Below are 18,984 nucleotides of genomic sequence, written 5' to 3' on the forward strand. Positions count from 1 at the left end.
GCCAATTTGTTGAGGAGCGTCACTGATGACCAGAGTGAATTCTACAAAAAAGTGTTTGTTCGAGGGAGATGGTACAATTTCAATCCTACTCTGATCAGGAAAGTGCTCAACTGCTACTGCCAGAACATGGTGGAGTTGGAGGAATCATTGGACATAATAGCCTCCATCATTACCAGCAATGTCCATCTCACTTGGCTTGATAAGATTCGAGCCTCATCCCTGACCACTGTCTATGCTGCCTTGTTTGTCATTACTACAAGGAATTGGTTGCCCAATAGCCAAAGGGATGCAGTAAGTAAGAAAGTTGCAGTGTTGATTAGAAAGGTTGTTAAGATGGTGGAGTTTGACCTAAGCCAGTTGGTCTTTGATGAAGTGGTCAGGCACGCAAAGAAAGTACATGCAAGGTATATTCTCCCCTTTCCTTCTCTTATATTTCAAGTTTTTATTTCTCAAAATCCCAGACTTGTAAGAGCCACTAAACAACATGAGCGAGTTTTTCCTTAGTTCAAATTCTCTCCATAGTGGCTTGAGGGAAAACACATCTGAACTGATCCAACAAACCAGCATGATGAGGTATCTAAAGTGGCAGTTGAAATGCCTACTTTCGCAGGCACTTTGAGGAACCCTGTTGGATGTAACAGGATAATGATTGATCACCTGTCCTCTTCCATTGAATCTCATAATCGAGTCATTATCAAGTTACGCACAGAAATTCAAGTTATCTAACATATTAGAGAGAGTGAGATAGCTTTGCGCAATGATCTATTAACTCACCCTAAGGAGTAAAGAGTTTGGCACATAGTTTAAACAAAAAAGGGAGTAGAGTTAGAGAGGATTGGAAGTTGGTACTGCTGCTAATGTTGTCATTGATTTTTATCTATTTTTTATTATCCCCATTTCAATTTTCTTTTTCTCCTGGTTGTAAAACAAACTTATGAATATTATCAGTGGATTGATATGACTTACATTGCTACACTTTACATTGCTATGCTTTCGGAGTTTTTTTCTGAACCAAACTAATCAGAATTCTTGCTTCTTTATTTTAGGGGACTTAAGTGTAGAGAGTAGAGTAGATAATTTTAATTTGTTTATGATGATGATTTTGTTGAAACATACCCTTCTACAGGACTAGTATTGAGTAGCACAATGATCTTCCATATTAGTCAATATTGAATTCTGATTTTAGGGGCGTTTTGATTCCTTAAAAAAAATAAAATCAAACATGATTACGAGGAATAACATCTATGTTGATCATTACTAGTCCTCAAAGGAAAAAAGAAAGTCCACACCCTTGCATAAGGGAGTAGTGTTGCTTGAACTGTAACTTTATGACCAAGGGTCACTATTCTTCTCTCTTTATTTTCAAAAAAGATATTAACTCAAAGGAGATACAGTCCCACCACAAATCTACTTTAACAAGAGAGTTAAGAATTTATTTGAGCTGAGCTTTTTGTTTAAAGGGATAATATATAATTTGACCCTAAACTTGTTCATTTATACCTCTAATTGATCCTTAAATTTGTTTGCCATGTGAGAGGCTGCCATGTGGTAACATAGGATTGATTAGCAATGTTACATCAACACTAACTAACAGTATTAATGCGGGGAAACAAACCTACTGAAGGAATACAAGTTCAAGGATCAACTAGGTACAAATGAACAAGTTTAGGGGCCAAATTATATATTATCCCGATTAAAAAATTATACTTATGCTTGCCATGTGGCATTTTGAGTGACCGTCGCATGGCACCATTGAATTGGCTAGTAATGTCACATCAACACAAACTAACAGTGTTTGTGTGAATGTATCAACTTGATTGATGAAATACAAGTTCAAGAACTTACTAGGTCCAAAAATAAATTTAAAAACCAAGTACAAATGGAAAAATTTAGGGGGCCAAATTATATATTATCCCTTGTTTAAACAAAAATTGTGGTGAAATGTCATGGATAAAGACATACAATTAAGGTTTACAAGCTTTTTCTCTAAAAAGGAATCCTATGATTTGTATATTACAACAATAATGGCCAATTCATGCAAGTAGTAGTGCTTATCCCTTCCCAATCACATCTTCAAAAATATGCTCTATCTTTCAATCCACTCCTTTCTTTCTTTTGCTACTTACACATATTTAACTTCGCATTCAAAGAATACTAGTAAATTACTCCAACACACCGGTATGTTCAAATTGTCTTTAAAGATTTTAATGTAGATCATATCCCCATGCCATGTCCGTATATTTGTCGGACATAAATGCTTTATGAAAGATATAAGAGTTGGAGCAACATAACATAGACACAAATAAGAGACTGAACCAATGTTAAACTGACATGCAAAGCAAAATCGGTTTATCCTTAAGTGCTAACAGCTTAAATTCATGAGAACTAGGTAGAGTAATAATTGTGATGAATCATAAAAAGGGAAGAAACTAGATTACGTTTGCGCTATATCTGCATGCTGTTCATCTTACCTTTTCTTCCTTTAACTGAATATGCTTGAAACAAGGAAAAAGGCACTTTTAGTACTAACTGGTAACGCTTCAGTGACAGAAAAAAGAACAGAAAACATAAGTAAATATAACAATCGACTTTGTTAATATCGAATATGATAAGATATACCACTATCAAATGTACACAACAATAGAACATAGAAAATTTAGCAGAGAATACTAGAAACGCTATCATGCGAGACATATAACCTTCTCGAAATCATCTGGTTCAGGAACTGTACGAGCAATAATTCTCACTACACCAAGTTGATGTAATCTGCAGTACACTACTATGAAGCTGAAAATGTAGGAAATATTACTTGTAAAACAGATTAAAGATTCAAAAGACCTTGTAGTTAAGCCCTAAAGTATGCCCGAGTGAGAGAGCTAATCCCAGACCTTGCTCTTGTTCCACGAACCTGTCTTTGTGAGATGACCCATAGATCAAACTCAGACTAGGGACTTAGATAATGCTTATTGCCTGCCCAAGGGTTAAAGATCAAATCAGAGTAAGAGGTGCCGGTAACACCTATAGGGCTCGCTAAATAAGTAGGAGAGAGAGTCCCATCCATCGAGGATAAGATCTGACCAAGCTTGACTTAGAACTCCTTATCTGACTCCTTGTACAAGCCGCATCACGATCAAATAGTTCTCATAACACACCATGAATCAAACAGCTCAACAAAAGCATGAATATCTAATGCCTAAAAGGTCTCAAATTTCAATGATTTATAGCTACACAAAAATCAATTGCAAAACTAAGAACACAAACACATAAGCTTTAAAACATAAATTTCCATAAACTAGCAATGAAATAAACGAAAGGGTTATTATATTCTCCGCTAATAGCCCGACTGTATATAATCCTTACAACTTATTGCTATGAGAAGCTTATTTAAAGACAACATAACTTGAAAAGGCACTCAAACTCCTCTCAGCATTATGAGCTAGTTTCTGTATTAGCTTTAAAATTCATCTATCTAATTGTATCCTTAAACCCTATTTCTTGATCTTTCTTTGCTTCTTCAGTCCCGGAACCTCCAATCTGCCAACGGAACATCCACATTTAGCTCGAAACACAAGCACTGCTCTTCCATTAACCGGTGCCAGCCTCTTTAACTCAGCTTCCAATTCCTTGTGACGATTGTGCAGCAATTGGAGAAGTCCTTTGGAAACACCATCTTTAACCGTAGGGCACAAGTTCTTAACACACTCCTCGGTTTCCAACTGAATATCGAATTCGGTGGCCTTATTGAGCCCTTTACAGTGAGGGTTCCCACATTTCCTAGTTGTACAAAGAAGCAAAATCCAAGCAGCTATTGCAGAACAAGAAAAACCAAGTCCTATGGATCCATATATCATTGGAGATATCATCATTTCATCTCTAACCAAATCATAGGCGGCTTCGATGAATTCAATCACTTTCAAAGATATGCATTTTATAGTTGGAAACAATAAGATTCCAAAAGCAGCAATCACAGCAATTAAGATTACAACATCAACGGCAGCAGATCTTGATCTTTCACAAGAGGGGATTTTTAAACAACTTGGGGGATTGAATACCTTTTGTGGCGGATTGAATACCTTTTGTTTCTTACAAAAATTGCCCTTTGATGACGCTGATTTGGGGTTCATCATGAGATCACTTGAATTCCCAGAATTTGCCATTGGAGAAGCCTGGTCAGCCGAGTTGCAGGCGGAGATTGATCTATGGAAATATACCATTTCAAATCAAACCCTGAAATTTAACTTCAAAGAGAACCCAATAAATCAATTTTTTCCTTCAGCCCTAAACTCCAAATCCAGACCAAACCCACCTCATTAAAACTCAAAAAACAAAGGGAAATAACTTTATTATTTCCAGCTCAACAAGATCAGGTGCTTCAATTAGTATCCAAATGATTAAATCCCTTTTAAAAAAACACCAAAAAGTTGGGAAATTTTCAATCCTAAATTTAGATTTGAGATTGAATTATTAAAGAGCAAGAGAAGAAGTGGAACTGAATTAAATTAAGAGACGCCGGCTACGGGAAGAGAAAGGGGACAAAGGAAGTGTCTTTATCACAAAAATTTCTTCGTTTTTTACACGTTTAAAGAAAAAAATTAAAAATGGAAACTTTTTTCTGGGCTTGTGATTATTAGCATGGGCTTCAATTTTGCTGCTTCTTCTTCTTCTTTTTAGGGTCCGTTTGTTTGCCAGTAAAATATTTTTCGTAAAATGATTTCTGAAAAATGTTTTACTTTTCTGTAAAATAATTTACTGAAAAATATTTTCTGGTATTTAGATGAATCTGTGTAAAATATTTTCTGCTGTTTGGCAGATTTCCAGAAAATATTTTTCGAAAAAGTTGTTTTTACCTATATTAATATATATTAATAAATTTTTATATTTGAAATTATTTTTACATATATTACAATGATTTATTTATAATAATACTCAATTTCCATTATCCACATATAGAAATCTCTATACTTGTATTGTGGAAACCTTTCAAACCAGTTAACCAGAAATACATATGCATCTTCAGCTGTAAATTGAGCAAGGGAACATATGAATCAAGTCCCTCAAAAACTTAGGCAAAACTAACTACATCTATGTGACTCGGTCTGAATATGCATTAACAAACAGACTAAAGATCTGAATCTGCCAAAATATCCGAATTTAACAAGTCAAAAAATTGTAAAAAGTAAAGTAGCTAATCATGTGTTTTCAATCATGTGTTGATGATTTTGTGGGTCATTATTTGGGCTTTGTTACATCTCTTTTTCCTTTATTTATTTTTATTAAGATATAGTTTTTTATAACTATATTTTGATAAAAATATATTTTTATTAAAATTTAAAATGAAAACTTTTTCTTGGCTTCTTATTATTTTTATTAAAATAAAATTTTAGTACTTCATAAATATTTTATTTTATAATATATTATTTAAAATAAATATGATTTGGAGTTATTTTTCATAGTGATCTAATTTTATCTTGTTAAAGGAAAATATTGTTATTTGGTTTTGGTACTTATTATTGTGTTGTTTAGTCTTTCTTTCAGATTTTGTTGTGTAATATCTTTACAAAGGCATATCATTACCAATGCATAAAGAAGTTGTGGTGGTTGTGATCGGTTCAAGTCATAGCTTTAAATATAATCTCTAACGTCTATGATCATTCAGCCTACCAACTAAAAAGGTTGAGATCATGTCTGAATTCATGCTTTATATAAATTTTGTTATTTTTATGTTTTATTGTAGTGTATGTGTGTTTTTCTTTTTCATTGGTCTTATTTTGATTATACCTTTTTAAGACATGGATGGGATTTTGAAATCTCTTTTTATTGGACCTTATTACTTTTTATGAACGAAAGGTTGAAAACAAACCTTAAGCACAGTTAAGATGTATTTCTTACTCAACACCTTCTTCTACGTTCAAAAATCACCACGACATTGACCCTTAACTTAATTGTCTCCACAGAATTAACCATGGAAAACGTAAAGGAGAAAAAATTGACAAATTTTTTATTTCAGTTTTTGAAGTAAATAGTTGAGCCAATCACAAATTATGTGCACGACATAGAATCCAAATTTAAAGGATCGAATTAAGAAATTTGTCATTTTTAAAAAGTCATGTAGAGAAAAACAAGGATCCAAGAAACTTCAAGGAGCCGCCTATGAACATCCAAGAAACTTCATTGTCCCAACAACAAAAAGTCAAATTCAGAAATTGCAGTTAAAGGAGACAGAAGCCAGCAGGTTCTAAGAAACAGAGCAGGGAACTGGAAGCACATAAAGACAAAACAAAGGTAGGCCAACCAAGCGAAGGTCCAAGTTGACCAAATATTTCTAGCTACTCCCATTATGCAGGTTATTCGATATTTCCTCTCTTTTACCACCCCCATTGATTTACACTTTCATGCTTGAATTATTCTTGGCATCTGAAAAGAAAAAAGACCCATTCTTTTCTTAATTTGTCTCATGGTGATGGGCAACCGTCATGGGGCTGAACCGTACAGGCAATTTCCCTTTTCAAACCAAGCCGCCTCTGAAAACTTAGCAGGGTTTTCCATGCCTTTAAAATACCCCACCCAAGACCTCACAATTCAATCAATTTCATTTCATTTCTTTTCTCTTCAATATCATTCTTTCAACGTAGAAATATAAACCCATATTCTTTTACCAATTACACAGCCAATCTACTTGTTTCAATGGAAACATCATCTGCAAACTCAAACTCCAATATGATACTGTTGTTCAATGGTTTTTCATGTTATAACACCGTTAAAAGTTATGTCTCAAGATATTGGTCGTTTTCCCCACAATCCCAGACTTCAGATTGGGACCTGAAGAACCAGAAACCTGGGTTTTGAAGCAAGGAAGTTTTATCTGGTGGTGAGAGATTATGCAGAAAAGAAGTGGAGATTTTGATGGGGAACCTGGGGATTTTTTGCAGCCAAGAAAGTGAAGAACAGTTGAACGAATCATACAGTTGTGAGGAGATTTCAAGGTTGTTTGAACAAGAGCCAAGCTTGGAAGAAGTGAAGCAAGCTTTTGATGTTTTTGATGTGAATAAAGATGGGTTTATTGATGCAGAGGAATTGCAGAGAATTCTGTGTGTTTTGGGGTTGAAACAAGGTTTAAAGCTGGAAAACTGCAACAACATGATCAATACCTTTGATGAAGATGGTGATGGCAGAATAGATTTTCAGGAATTTGTAAAATTCATGGAGAACAGTTTTTGCTGAATCAGTTTCTTTGTTCTATTTTTTTTAAATCATTTAATATTACATATTATTTTATATATAGTTGATTTTGCTTTCTTTTTTTGGGTGTAAATGTGATTAGAAACTGAGAAACTAATAAACCTGAAAACTGGGAAGAAGTTTAGCTGATACTTTCTAATAAAAAAATAGCTTGCAGTTGCAGACATCAACAATTTACAATCAAATCAATGGAAATTATTTATTCAATTGATGCTTCTAGAATCCTAACTTGTGATAAGTATGATGAAACGATATATGAACATTAGAGGAAGCTGTAGACAAGCTAAAAATCTCTTCTTGAACCAACTCTTTAGGAGGGCAATTGTTGGAGCTGGGAGCAACTAACAAGAAGTTTCAGTGTATTGCTTGAGCAGCAAGTGTCGTGACTTGCAGTAGAAACAAGCAGAAAGCTAAACAGAATTTTTAAAAAGTAAAGCAAGAAGAATGGAGAGAGTTTTTGAATGAAAACTTGATTCAATTCATTCATTAAAAAAATGGCTTGATGCCAATACATAAATCAAGCTTCTAGCTTGTCAAGACAGTAGGTTAACCAAAACCATACCTACTACCACTAAGTTTCCTAGTAAATTGGAATAATAACTTGTGCAAATGAATAAAGCTGGTAAACAGCTCAATCACCATCAAGATTACATCAAATATCATCTTATCATGGTTCAAAATGAACTAGATTACATTACATAAACAAAAAATTCAAATGAAGCTAAACATCCTTGCTTTTTCGTGCAAACTGCTGCTTCTGCATGGTGGTCTTCAATGCTGCATGCTAACCACTTTTCAACAGCAATAGTATATCTACGACCAAAGGATTCAGGGTTGAGTTCAAGCCTATGGTAGGTTAAGGATAGAGTCTCAAGAACATCTGCCTTCTGCAACAGATGCTTGTTAAATTCAGTCTCACTTTCATAGCCAAAGAAGTGATGTACCATAATTTTCTTCACATTATCCAGAATTCCAACTGTTGGTTGCCCATCTCCATTGTTTTCAACAAAGAGATGCTCCAAAGCAAAAGGTGGTCTATGCTCACCAGTTTCTTCCCGGAAGGAAGATTTGAACTGCAAATCCATCAACATGTATGAGAATTATTGTTGTAGATCAGGGATTTCAATTGTGATGTAAGAGATTTACTGAGGGGATGGAGACAGGTGAAACTGTAAAATAACATTGTAATGATCGGGTTGTAGGACATCTCCCCCATGTCATCCTATACCTGACATACACTTGCATCAACAATATTCTCTTTTAATACCGTTTAAATTTGGGAAACACAGAACTCACATCTATTTCAATGCATCTAACTACAAGGTTAATATACAAGCAGGATCTATGAATGTTGGTGACCAATAGATTTGAAACCTTAAATAATAGCTAAAATTACAAGTCCAAACTTCTATATAGAGCAAGAAGAGAGTAATTAGAAAGTTACATATAATTTAGTGCTACCATTTCTTTCTGCAGCGTAAGACTGCCTCCTCAACCACCACCAAACAAGGTCATTATGTTTCTTTTAGTAATATTGTTAGCCTGAGTTTTTTCTTCATTTTATTTTAAAATAATCTTCTTCTTGTTTGACTTCATTAATTTATTTGGTTTGCCTTTCATATCTTGTTGTGCAGCTTCCTCTTCTTTTTTATTACAAAGTTCTCGTCAAAAAGAGTATGATACTCTCGAATTGAAGCACTTATTTATAGTATGGGTAAATTACTATTTTTACTCCTTCCTTTTCAATTTTTAAGTTATTTCATGCATTTTATTTAAATTTATTTCTTATATGTTGAATATAAAGTTGATTTCAAATAAATTATCTTTTGTTTCAAAATTTACTTCATGGAATTAACCTTTTATGTTATAATATTAAAATACTAAATTTTAAGTTATTAAGCTTAAAATATAGTTCTAAAAAACACATATTAATAACATTTATCAAATTAAATTTATATTTTCAAATATAATAATAATTAATTATATTTATTGAGTAAAGTAAAGAAAAGATAAATATAAAATTATAAATAAAATCGAATATTAATAATTTTAACTGTTAAGTATGCCTCATAATTCAATCAAATTTGAGAGATAATCTTTCGATTAAACTCTATTTATTTGTTTCAATTCGAACTCGATTAATTTAAATTATTTTATTATTATTTGGCCTATAAATAGACTCTTTTATAACCTTAAGAAATAAACCCATTAAAATTAGAACTCATAACACTTTTGGAGAATTTTGTGTTTACGTGGATTCTTTATTTTCGGGTTTCAGGACTTAGTTTTTATCTTCATCTTTTGTACTCTTTGTTATTTTACCATTATAGTAAAATTATATTTACCCGTAGTTTTTTATCCTCTTTGGAGGGGTTTTTCCATGTTAAATTTGTGTGTTCAATTTCTCAATTTCTTTCACTATTTTTTACTTGTTCATTGCTTAATTGGGTCGATCCCCAACAAGTGGTATAAGAGCTAGTTCAATTTTCATAAATTAGTCCGTTCAAATATGGTAGTAACAAGATTTGACATTGAGAAGTTTGATGGTGTCACAAATTTCAATCTGTGACAAATTCGAATGATGGCAATTCTAGCTTAGACTGACTTGAAAAAGGTTGTTACCGGGGAAAAGCCTGAGAATCTAAATCAGACAAAATGGGAAGAGCTTGATGAAAAGGCCCTATCTGCAATCCAGTTATGCCTTGCGAATAGGGTTTTGCAGAAGGTATTAATGAAGAAAACATCAACTGCCTTATGGAAAAGGTTAGAAACTCTTTATGCCACTAAGTCTCTAACTAACTGTTTAGTGTTAAAACAACGTTTATTTACGTTTTGCATGAACGAATGTGAGCTTCTTATATATCACATTAGTCAATTTATTACTCTCTTGAATGATTTAAAGAAGGTTGCGGTTAAGATTGACGATGAAGATCAGGCTATACTATTATTTTGCTCTTTACCCTCTTCATACAAGTCTTTTAGGGAGACATTGATTTATGGCAGAGACAAACTCTCGTTCAAGGATGTGAAGGGTCATTTGTTGAGAAAGAGAAACTCAACAATGAGTTTGGTTCGGATAGTAAGGCAGATAAGCAAGCTTCTATTTTGGTAGCATCAAAGAAGCGAGACAAAAGTTGTTGCTATTGTAAGAAGTTAGGTCACATCAAAGCAGATTGTTATAGCTGATACTAATTTGGCCGATGAAAGTGATGATGATTTCTTGTTAGTGTCAACAAGTGATAGCTCTAAGCTTATGTATGAGTGGATCCTAGATTCGGGATATTCTTTCCACATGTGTCCCAACAAAGAATGGTTCTCCATATACAGTTTAGTTGAAGGTGGAGTTGTGCGCATGGGAAACGATTCATCTAGTAAGGTAATCGGTATTGGTACTGTTAAAATTAGGATGCACGATGGGACAATTAGGACACTATCAGATGTCAGGTATGTACCTGATTTACGAAAGAATCTCATCTCCTTGAGTATTTTAGACTCGAAAGGTTCCAAAATCAACATCGAGTCAAGCGGTATTTAGGTGTCTCGTAGGGCTCTCATTTTGTTAAAAGGTAAAAGGACCTACAGTCTTTATATTTTGGAAGGTTCTATAGTGACTGATGAAACTGGATGTCCCTCATTTGTTACGGAGTCTAAGTCAACTCATTTGAAGTGGAGGCAACTTGGTTATAAGAGGGAAAATGTATGATCGTTTCATTGAAGAGAGATTCTCTTTTGGATGCAGGTTTTGAAAATTAGGGCAGTGCTTTCATGAAAATCAGACCCGAGTTAGTTTTTATTTAACAGTGCACAAGTTGAAGGCTGAAAGTCTTCCAACTTCTAAGTACAGATTCAGCTCAGTTAATTCCCTACATAGTTCAAGATAGGCCCATGGCGAGCTTTAGCAAAGATGGCGTTATGGAAATACAAGTCAAGGTGGAGATTTGTTAAGTATGTCTCATATTTCAATCAAATTTGAAAGATAATCTTTATTTGTTTCAATCAAACTCTGTTTAGTCTACATTATTTTATTATTATTTGACCTGCAAATTTAGCTTATAAATAGTCTCTTTTACAACCTTATAAAATACACTCATTAAAAATTAGAACTCATAACACTTTTGGAAAATTTTGTATTTATGTTTTGAGGGTTCTTTGTTTTCGAGTTTCGGGGTTTAGTTTTTATTTTCATCTTTTGTACTTTTCATTCTTTTCCCATTATAGTAAAATCATCTTTATCCGTAGTTTTTTATCCTCTTTGGAGGGGATTTTCCACGTTAAATTTGTTTGTTCAATTTCTCAATTTCTTCCGCTATTTTTTACTTGTTCATTGCTTAATCAGGTTTATCCTAACATTAATATTAAAACAAATTAATTTAAGAATATATATAAAATAAATAACCTACAAAATTATTAATATTATTATTTAAATTATAATAAATTCATATTAAAATTCAAACCATCATAAATTTTATATTTTTTAATATTAAATATTTTTAAGATTAAAGAATATTAGTTGAATTTTTTTAAAAATATTGTGACTACATTACTTTTCAATTTATTAATGGGTTTTAGGAAATTCATTAATAATTTTAAACAAAAACTAATGTTATAAAAATATTTTAAAGTTTGTGTCAAAATAAAAAAGTTTGCAATTTAAGTATTCACGTTATATAGTTCGCTCATTTTAGTCCCTCCCTTTAATAACAAAAATCTGATAAGGCAATTTTTTGACACATGGACCAATCATTAAAAGCCACATGGCACAACGTGTTGCATACCACTTTAAAAGACTAAAATAAAATTTGTCCAATACTAATTATTAACCAAAATAAAAGAAAAAAATAATTCAATAATTCAAAAAACCCAAAAGTCATCTTCTTCTTTGATTTTTATTCAAATCAGTAAGGACCCCTTATTATATAGTCCCATTTCCTGTTTGACCCGACTCAGCTCATGAGCACCTCTACTTAGATCAAAAAAAATTTTAACCTTAGAAATTAGAGTTTTAGTGGAATTGAAAGGACAAGATGTGAAAATGGGATGTCGAGCTCTTTTAGTTATAAAAATAAACTCAACCGAGTTGATTCTTCCTTAAAGGTCTCATATTCTTTTGCACCTATAAACCAACCAAGAACCCTAGATCAATACAATGAATCAAACTCACCCTAACGTCAACTTAGACAATCCCAGAAACGATCCAGACCATGACCTAGATCCAATTTTAGCTCTGATTCCAACAATTGTTAGTCCAACATCAATGACTATAAACTCAACTCCTTTTATCAGATATAGAGAATGTTTGAAGAACCACACTGCCAGCATGGGCAACCATGTCGTCGATGGTTGTGGAGAATTCATGCTAAGCGGCAAAGATAACACCCAAAAAGCCTTTTGATTCTGCTTCTAGTCCTTGTACTTCTTTAGACTTTTGAATTTCAATTATATAAAAAAATCATAAAGTGAAAAGAATAGATTTGGCATTAATAACTTGAATTTAATTTAAATTAATCATGAGTTATTTATAGTTAGGTCCCTAGATTATTACTGATTTAATCCTTGAATTTGAGTTTTGGTATATTTGATTTAGTCTATCATGACTGGATTTAATTAATTTTGTTGCTCTTATATGTTGAGTTTAGCCTTAATTTATTTTTAGACATATGATATTCAATGTGTTGTATAATTTAACCTTTAGTTAATGAAAATTATTATTATTCCTCGCAAATGGATTGCTGTTAAAAACATCATAAATGACACAAGTATTTCACTCAAATGAGTGAGGATGTCCATTGTTTCTATAATACTTTCTCCTCAACCGGATGAGGATTTTCATTCCAATTTAAGGTATACTTTGGGACAGGCATTGTAGGAATGTATCTTCTATTTCGTTGATTCTTTTGTTATGCATGGTGGTTCCATGTTTATGTGTATATTTTCAATAATTTTGTAATCTCATTATCAAACCATCTAAACAAATGCTTAGGGTTAGTGGGAGATGTCGATTTAACTAAAATTTTCAAAAATTTTAATTATTAATTTCAGGATCGAAACATCCACAAACCAATGATATTAGCACCCCTCAAACATTGAAACAAAGGAAATCAACCTCCCACAGTCATCCGAAAATGTTGGCACTCTGTTTATAACCCTCCCCCCACAAGCTAACATACGAATTTATCTAATTCATAGACTTGTAGTAAAGCATGTATCCATTCTTTTCCCCTCCATAGGGAGCTTCTACCTATAGCAAAACTCTTCTTTCCCAATCAAACTGCAAAATACGAGCAACACGATAACAGCCCTGCTAAACCCTTTGACATGCAACCTTCAACTGCACATGGAGACTTGGAAGAACCCACCGGACTACTTTGTTTAACAATTTCCATGCTTTCATCGCATGAATTCTGGGGAAGATTATCTTCCCTCTCATCAGATCTGCACAAAATAAACCTTCTCTTGGAATTTGATGTGCAATTCGGGTTCGGAGAGCTCGAGAATAATGGTTCCAAGGACTCCATTTTATCATTGTTACATTCACGCAACTTCCTCTTCAACCCCGGAACTAGTTTTAATCCTGCCATTTGATATTGTTATCATAACATTAATTGTCTATTCTAGTCCATAAAACTAGCAACTTATCTAAAGCCAGAGATAATATTTTGATGTACCGGGCAAAGAGTCATCATATGCACACAACTGGGACCTGAATCACCATAGCTACAGAAACCATTTGTATCTTTATTCGACCCCGAAATTCTGCAATTGGAAGAGGGGAGTCTTAAGACATCTAGACATTGTGTGCATAAAATGTAACACTATTCAACTTGAAGCATTCAGAAAACACGGGATCATGCTTAAACCAACAAATAACACAAAGGTATGATTACAAGTCAATACAAAAACAAATATGACCAAGTGATCATACTGCTCTTATTCAGTAATATACAAACTGAAAACAAAATAAGTAGAACAACGAATGGCAATAGATGAAAAAGATTACAATAAGAATCTTAAATTGTCACCTAAAATAGACAAAGTGATAATGAAACAGCTATTAGAACTTTTACGATCATATTAAGTGCTGAGGATATAAAAGCAAACCTGTACATATGCTCAACAAAGTCATCGATTAAAACGGGCCAAGCACCTGCAAAATAACCAAACAAGTAAGATCCACGAGGCATAAATACATGAGAGGGAGCCCGTAAGCCATATTTTGAAAAATTTTATACCTTCAGGATCATACCCTTCTAGGGTTTCATGCACACACCGACTAAAAGCTAAAACTTGCTGCCATGTATCCTCAGAAATATTGTGCCGCTGATTTTTCTGAAATGAAATGAAAAACAGTACTTTACCTTAATCGAAAGCTTACAGTAATTCATTAGCACATATACTTTCAACTTGAACTAATAGTGCAGTAACAGAACACATGTCCGGCCCAAAGGATGACTACCATCCATATTGCCATACATAACATGCAAAAGGTTGAAACCATGTACAAGGATTTTCAAAGGCTTGATTAAGGCAATGAAAGTCAAATTTTAAGAACGCTTCTTAAATAATAACAATTGAAACTAAAGCAGCAGAGAAGTTACTCCCTATACAATACAGTGAAGTCTACGACAAAATTACATGGTTTATTTCATTTAATTTGAGTACACAATAACAACCAATATCACAATTCTAATGAAATTTACTGCAAAAGGTAAACTCAGCTCAGACATCGAAACAATAACCAATAGTTTCACAAGATGCTTCCAAGACAAACAAAAAGGGTTAGCAGCTTAGTATCAGCGATACTCATACCTCAACAAAGTCACACCATTGGTTAAGCAAACGGAACCTGCCTGCTAAGACTAATCTCCAAGCAGCAACTGCCCTGCTTACAGCTATCAATCATGCAAAAAAAAATATAGTCAAATCCAAGACCAAAGAAATTCATTGTAATTTAGCTTATATATCCTCACTATTTACTCCAAAGATAAATCAATAAAATCATTTGCATTTAACTAAGTAGTACACAGTAACTTACTAATATTCTTTTGACCATTTTCTCGGCATACGAAGAAAACAAAATCATAGAAGCGCGAGAATACAGAAAAGTCTACCTACAAGAAACATCAGAAAGCCAAATTTCAGTATGGATAACACGAAATTAGAGCATATAGTCAATGTAACAACAAAAAACTACAAATATACATCATAATAGAGGCTTAAAGTCTACTTAAATAAGTTCTCTAAAGAACTTCAAAGGAATAGGAATATCACCATCAAGTTGAGCTGTAACATGAGCTTGAGAAGTTCATCAAAGATTGCATTCCTGTCAAAGGAAACATAATAAAATGTTGAAAAAAATAATAGAATAATTAGTGTGCAATTGAATTATAACCAAATAACCAATAAACAAGACTGGATATTGAAAATACACTTATGCCTTGGGCTATAAAATCTTATTCACTAAAAGATTAGATTAAAGTTTTCACTAGTTTAGGCATTAACATGAATGTATAGGAGGCTGACTGCAACCCAAGATCAAGTTGCAGTCTTCAAAATTCAACCTTAAGTCAAGATGGGATTGAAAGATTCCAATGGTTGAAGCTGAACTAAATATATCTTCAACAAGAACTGCCAAGAACAACACTAAGTTCACATGAAATCCGTAAAATATCAAATCAATTCTTTCATGCCAAATGTCTCAAGATTCATCAACTGATTCTCGGGTCATCCTAATGGCAAGCCAAACTCAGTAAACTTCTAAATACAGATTATATATATATATATACACATATATGCATACACACATACAATCATGCGTAAATACATACATATGCCTCTCACGCATCCTTGATTCCACCATCTTTAAGAGTTGGTTCAATGCGTCCCTAGTGAACTTAGCTCTTTGTGATTCCTCGCCTTGTCGGTAGCCTTCTCCATCACAAACATGCTCATATCCTGTTCTAAGTTCTGCAAGACAGTTCAAAAGTTAATAAATTACTGCATCAGCCCTTTCGAACAGAACAACATTCCATTCTCAGGACAATTTTCTGAACAGTTGAAAATTCTGAAAATGAATGCAAATCATAAAAGAAAATATCAGAACTTTAAACATTTTAACCAATTCTTTAAACAAACCAAATTGCATTATATATATATAAATAAACACACATTATATTGATGAAAATTTTGCATTACTTATATTTTGGCCTACTTTTCTATTGACTTTTTTAGGGTACCAAATTACACAATCTTTTTCCATAATTAAATCAAAATTTGAATTTTTCTATTAAAAAGAAAAAACATTTTCAACTCTCTTCCCGCACAATTATTACCCAACAATACTAAACTGAAACCCCCCTGATCTAATTTCCAATCTTTTTACCCGAAAGTTCACCACTTTTCTTTTGTACACCAACCCAAAATATTTAAAATTTATAATTAAAGAACAGCAAAGAATAAAGAAGTAAAATCTCAAGAACAAAAAAGAAAAGTGAAAAATAAAAAAATACCACAGAATCGCCGATAAATCTCGAAGATATCAAACCGATTCGGACCCAAGGAGTCCATCGGATTCTTAACTGTTTCCGGAGCTCCGGCAAGTTAGGCTTCCTATTATATATTTTGGTTGAGCTTGAAAGAAATGAAAAAAAAATCGAAACTTTCTCTTTACCGGTATGGTTTTAAAGATAAAGTCCTCTCTCTTCTATGCGTTTTACAGAAATCAAAATATTGTCAAGCCTTTCTTTTCCATTTGGATTTTGATTTTAGAGAAAGAATACTGAGGAAAACAAAAGTTTTGGTTTTACGGTGAGGATTGAACCGGATCTTACTTCCGGTTCAGGTAAACCAGGGTATTAGAGTACTATGTGACGCAGCGAATATGCTGTATCTTACTCTCTTTGATTTCGTCCGTCCAGATTTCTTTCATCATATGTAATGTCCAAAAAAGCAAAAAAAAAATCTTTTTTTAAATAAAATAAATAACTAATAACTTTTATAACGAAATAATGATAATTTTTTTGGACTTGAAATAATGATAATTAAAATATTATTTGCTCTTGGGTTAAAATGATAGGTAAATTAGTAATATATGTTGATTTTGGAAGATAATATAAATAGGTCGATTTTTTCGATATTTAGGAAAACAAGCTGATTTTGAAGGTTGACGTGCCTAAAAACATATTATGCAAAATGTGTTTTCTTTAATAACTTAAAATATCATCTTTTTTGAACTTTGTAGGTTGACCTGATGGTTAGGGTGTTTATTTCCTTATGTGTGGCTTAGGTTCAAGTCACACTAGTCATGTTATTGTTAAAGTTTTGCTCTCCTTCACCAAAAAAATATATCAACTTTAAACTTTTTTTTTTAATTTTAATTAATAAATATATTATTTTCAAGTTTTTAATTCATATCTTTAATTAATAACTCTTTTATTTATATAAATAAATTACTAAATATTTAATTATGTAATGAAATTATATATTTTTGTTGTAAAATAAAAGACAAAGAATAACAAACAAATAGAATAAGGGAGCAAAGAGAGAATGTATTTTATTGATCATTCAAATATTTACAATGCTTATCCAAAGTCTCTATTTATAGGTATAATAAGTATAAATGAAGTAGAGATCTACTTATAATCACTATTAAAGTTTAATGTACATCAAAACTTATCTTGATCTTGATGGACATCTACTTAATAAGATATTCATAACACTTCCTTTGGATGTCCATTGGTAGATAATGTGTCTCGTTAAAACCTTACTAAAATAAAAACCCCGTGGGGAAAACATTTCTTGGTGAAGGAAAAAGAGTACACATATCTATAATACACATGATATGTTGCCTCGTTAAAAACCTTATCAAGAAAACCTAATGGAACAAAACCTCAGTTAAGGGAAAAAAGTACAGCGTGTATTTACTCCTCTCATGAAAACATCACACATTTTCTCATATTCTACGTATTCAATCTTGAATACTAGTTTTTCAAATTACTATTTGAATGTATTTGCTAAGCATTTATATCATAATTCTTTTGAAAGTCATGAGTGAGTGAAAGTTTGGGAGAAATATATTTTGATCTCTTAAGGAGTTTTACCAATAATCATAGCAAACTTTAATTATAATTCTTCTACAAAAACACAAATAAGTATTTGGATCATTTCATAATCCTCCTTCAATTTTTATTCACTATGTCAATCCTCCTTCAACTTTTATTCACTATGTCAAATTTACCACATATGTTCTAATTATTTCAATTCATATAAATGAACAATTTCCGATAATTTCGATATGTTTCGGCTTTCTAAATCCTTTAAGGATTTTAACATAAACTTTACTATATAGTGATTCATAAAAGGTTGCAATAACCATTATAAGCAAGTTAAATCTTTTATGAACTACCAATTTAATAATATATCTAAAGGTTATTGCATCTACCACAAAAGAATATTTTATCTTTTCATAACCAATGTCAAGGCTTAGCGAAAAATTTTATATTTTTATTCTACTTTTGCAAAACTACTTTATTTGTACCCTCACTGATTTTATACTTTTAGGTATTTGGACTACTGGTCCAAAAACTTCACGAATTTAACTGTATTTGAGTTACGTCTTTCTATTTTGAACAATCTATTCAATATCTATATTTCTCAATAGACTTATTCAAGATTCCCCTTTCATTTCATTATTTCAACAATAATATTGCAAGCAAAACCATTGTCGATCACTTTTATTATCAGTTCAAC

At 32.4% G+C, this 18,984-nt stretch overlaps 4 protein-coding genes across 4 annotated transcripts; 2 read left to right on the forward strand and 2 right to left on the reverse strand.

Annotated features, from left to right (window-relative positions):
• Positions 1-973, forward strand: LOC105779196 (uncharacterized). Its single transcript, XM_052629672.1, has 2 exons — positions 1-404; positions 611-973. Exons 1-2 carry the CDS (start codon positions 127-129, stop codon positions 636-638), a joined length of 306 nt encoding a protein of 101 aa, XP_052485632.1. The 5' UTR covers positions 1-126; the 3' UTR covers positions 639-973.
• A 2,291-nt stretch (positions 974-3,264) lies between these two features.
• Positions 3,265-4,541, reverse strand: LOC105779194 (uncharacterized protein At5g19025). The gene has a single exon (XM_012602956.2). It carries the CDS (start codon positions 4,212-4,214, stop codon positions 3,489-3,491), a length of 726 nt encoding a protein of 241 aa, XP_012458410.1. The 5' UTR covers positions 4,215-4,541; the 3' UTR covers positions 3,265-3,488.
• A 1,766-nt stretch (positions 4,542-6,307) lies between these two features.
• LOC105778921 (probable calcium-binding protein CML46) lies at positions 6,308-7,277 on the forward strand. The gene is given in 1 exon segment (XM_052629671.1): positions 6,308-7,277. A coding segment is annotated over 1 exon segment (537 nt). The 5' UTR covers positions 6,308-6,684; the 3' UTR covers positions 7,222-7,277.
• Positions 7,278-13,238: 5,961 nt separating this feature from the next.
• On the reverse strand, positions 13,239-17,113 carry LOC105779192 (defective in cullin neddylation protein AAR3). The gene is made up of 9 exons (XM_012602952.2): positions 16,746-17,113; positions 16,065-16,203; positions 15,508-15,559; positions 15,272-15,347; positions 15,046-15,128; positions 14,469-14,565; positions 14,338-14,383; positions 13,905-13,992; positions 13,239-13,810 (listed from the first exon to the last, which is right to left on the reverse strand). Exons 1-9 carry the CDS (start codon positions 16,801-16,803, stop codon positions 13,805-13,807), a joined length of 645 nt encoding a protein of 214 aa, XP_012458406.2. The 5' UTR covers positions 16,804-17,113; the 3' UTR covers positions 13,239-13,804.
• Positions 17,114-18,984: the final 1,871 nt, after the last annotated feature.

This window comes from Gossypium raimondii, chromosome 4 (genome assembly GCF_025698545.1).
Source record: "Gossypium raimondii isolate GPD5lz chromosome 4, ASM2569854v1, whole genome shotgun sequence".
In the NCBI taxonomy this organism is placed as follows: domain Eukaryota; kingdom Viridiplantae; phylum Streptophyta; class Magnoliopsida; order Malvales; family Malvaceae; genus Gossypium; species Gossypium raimondii.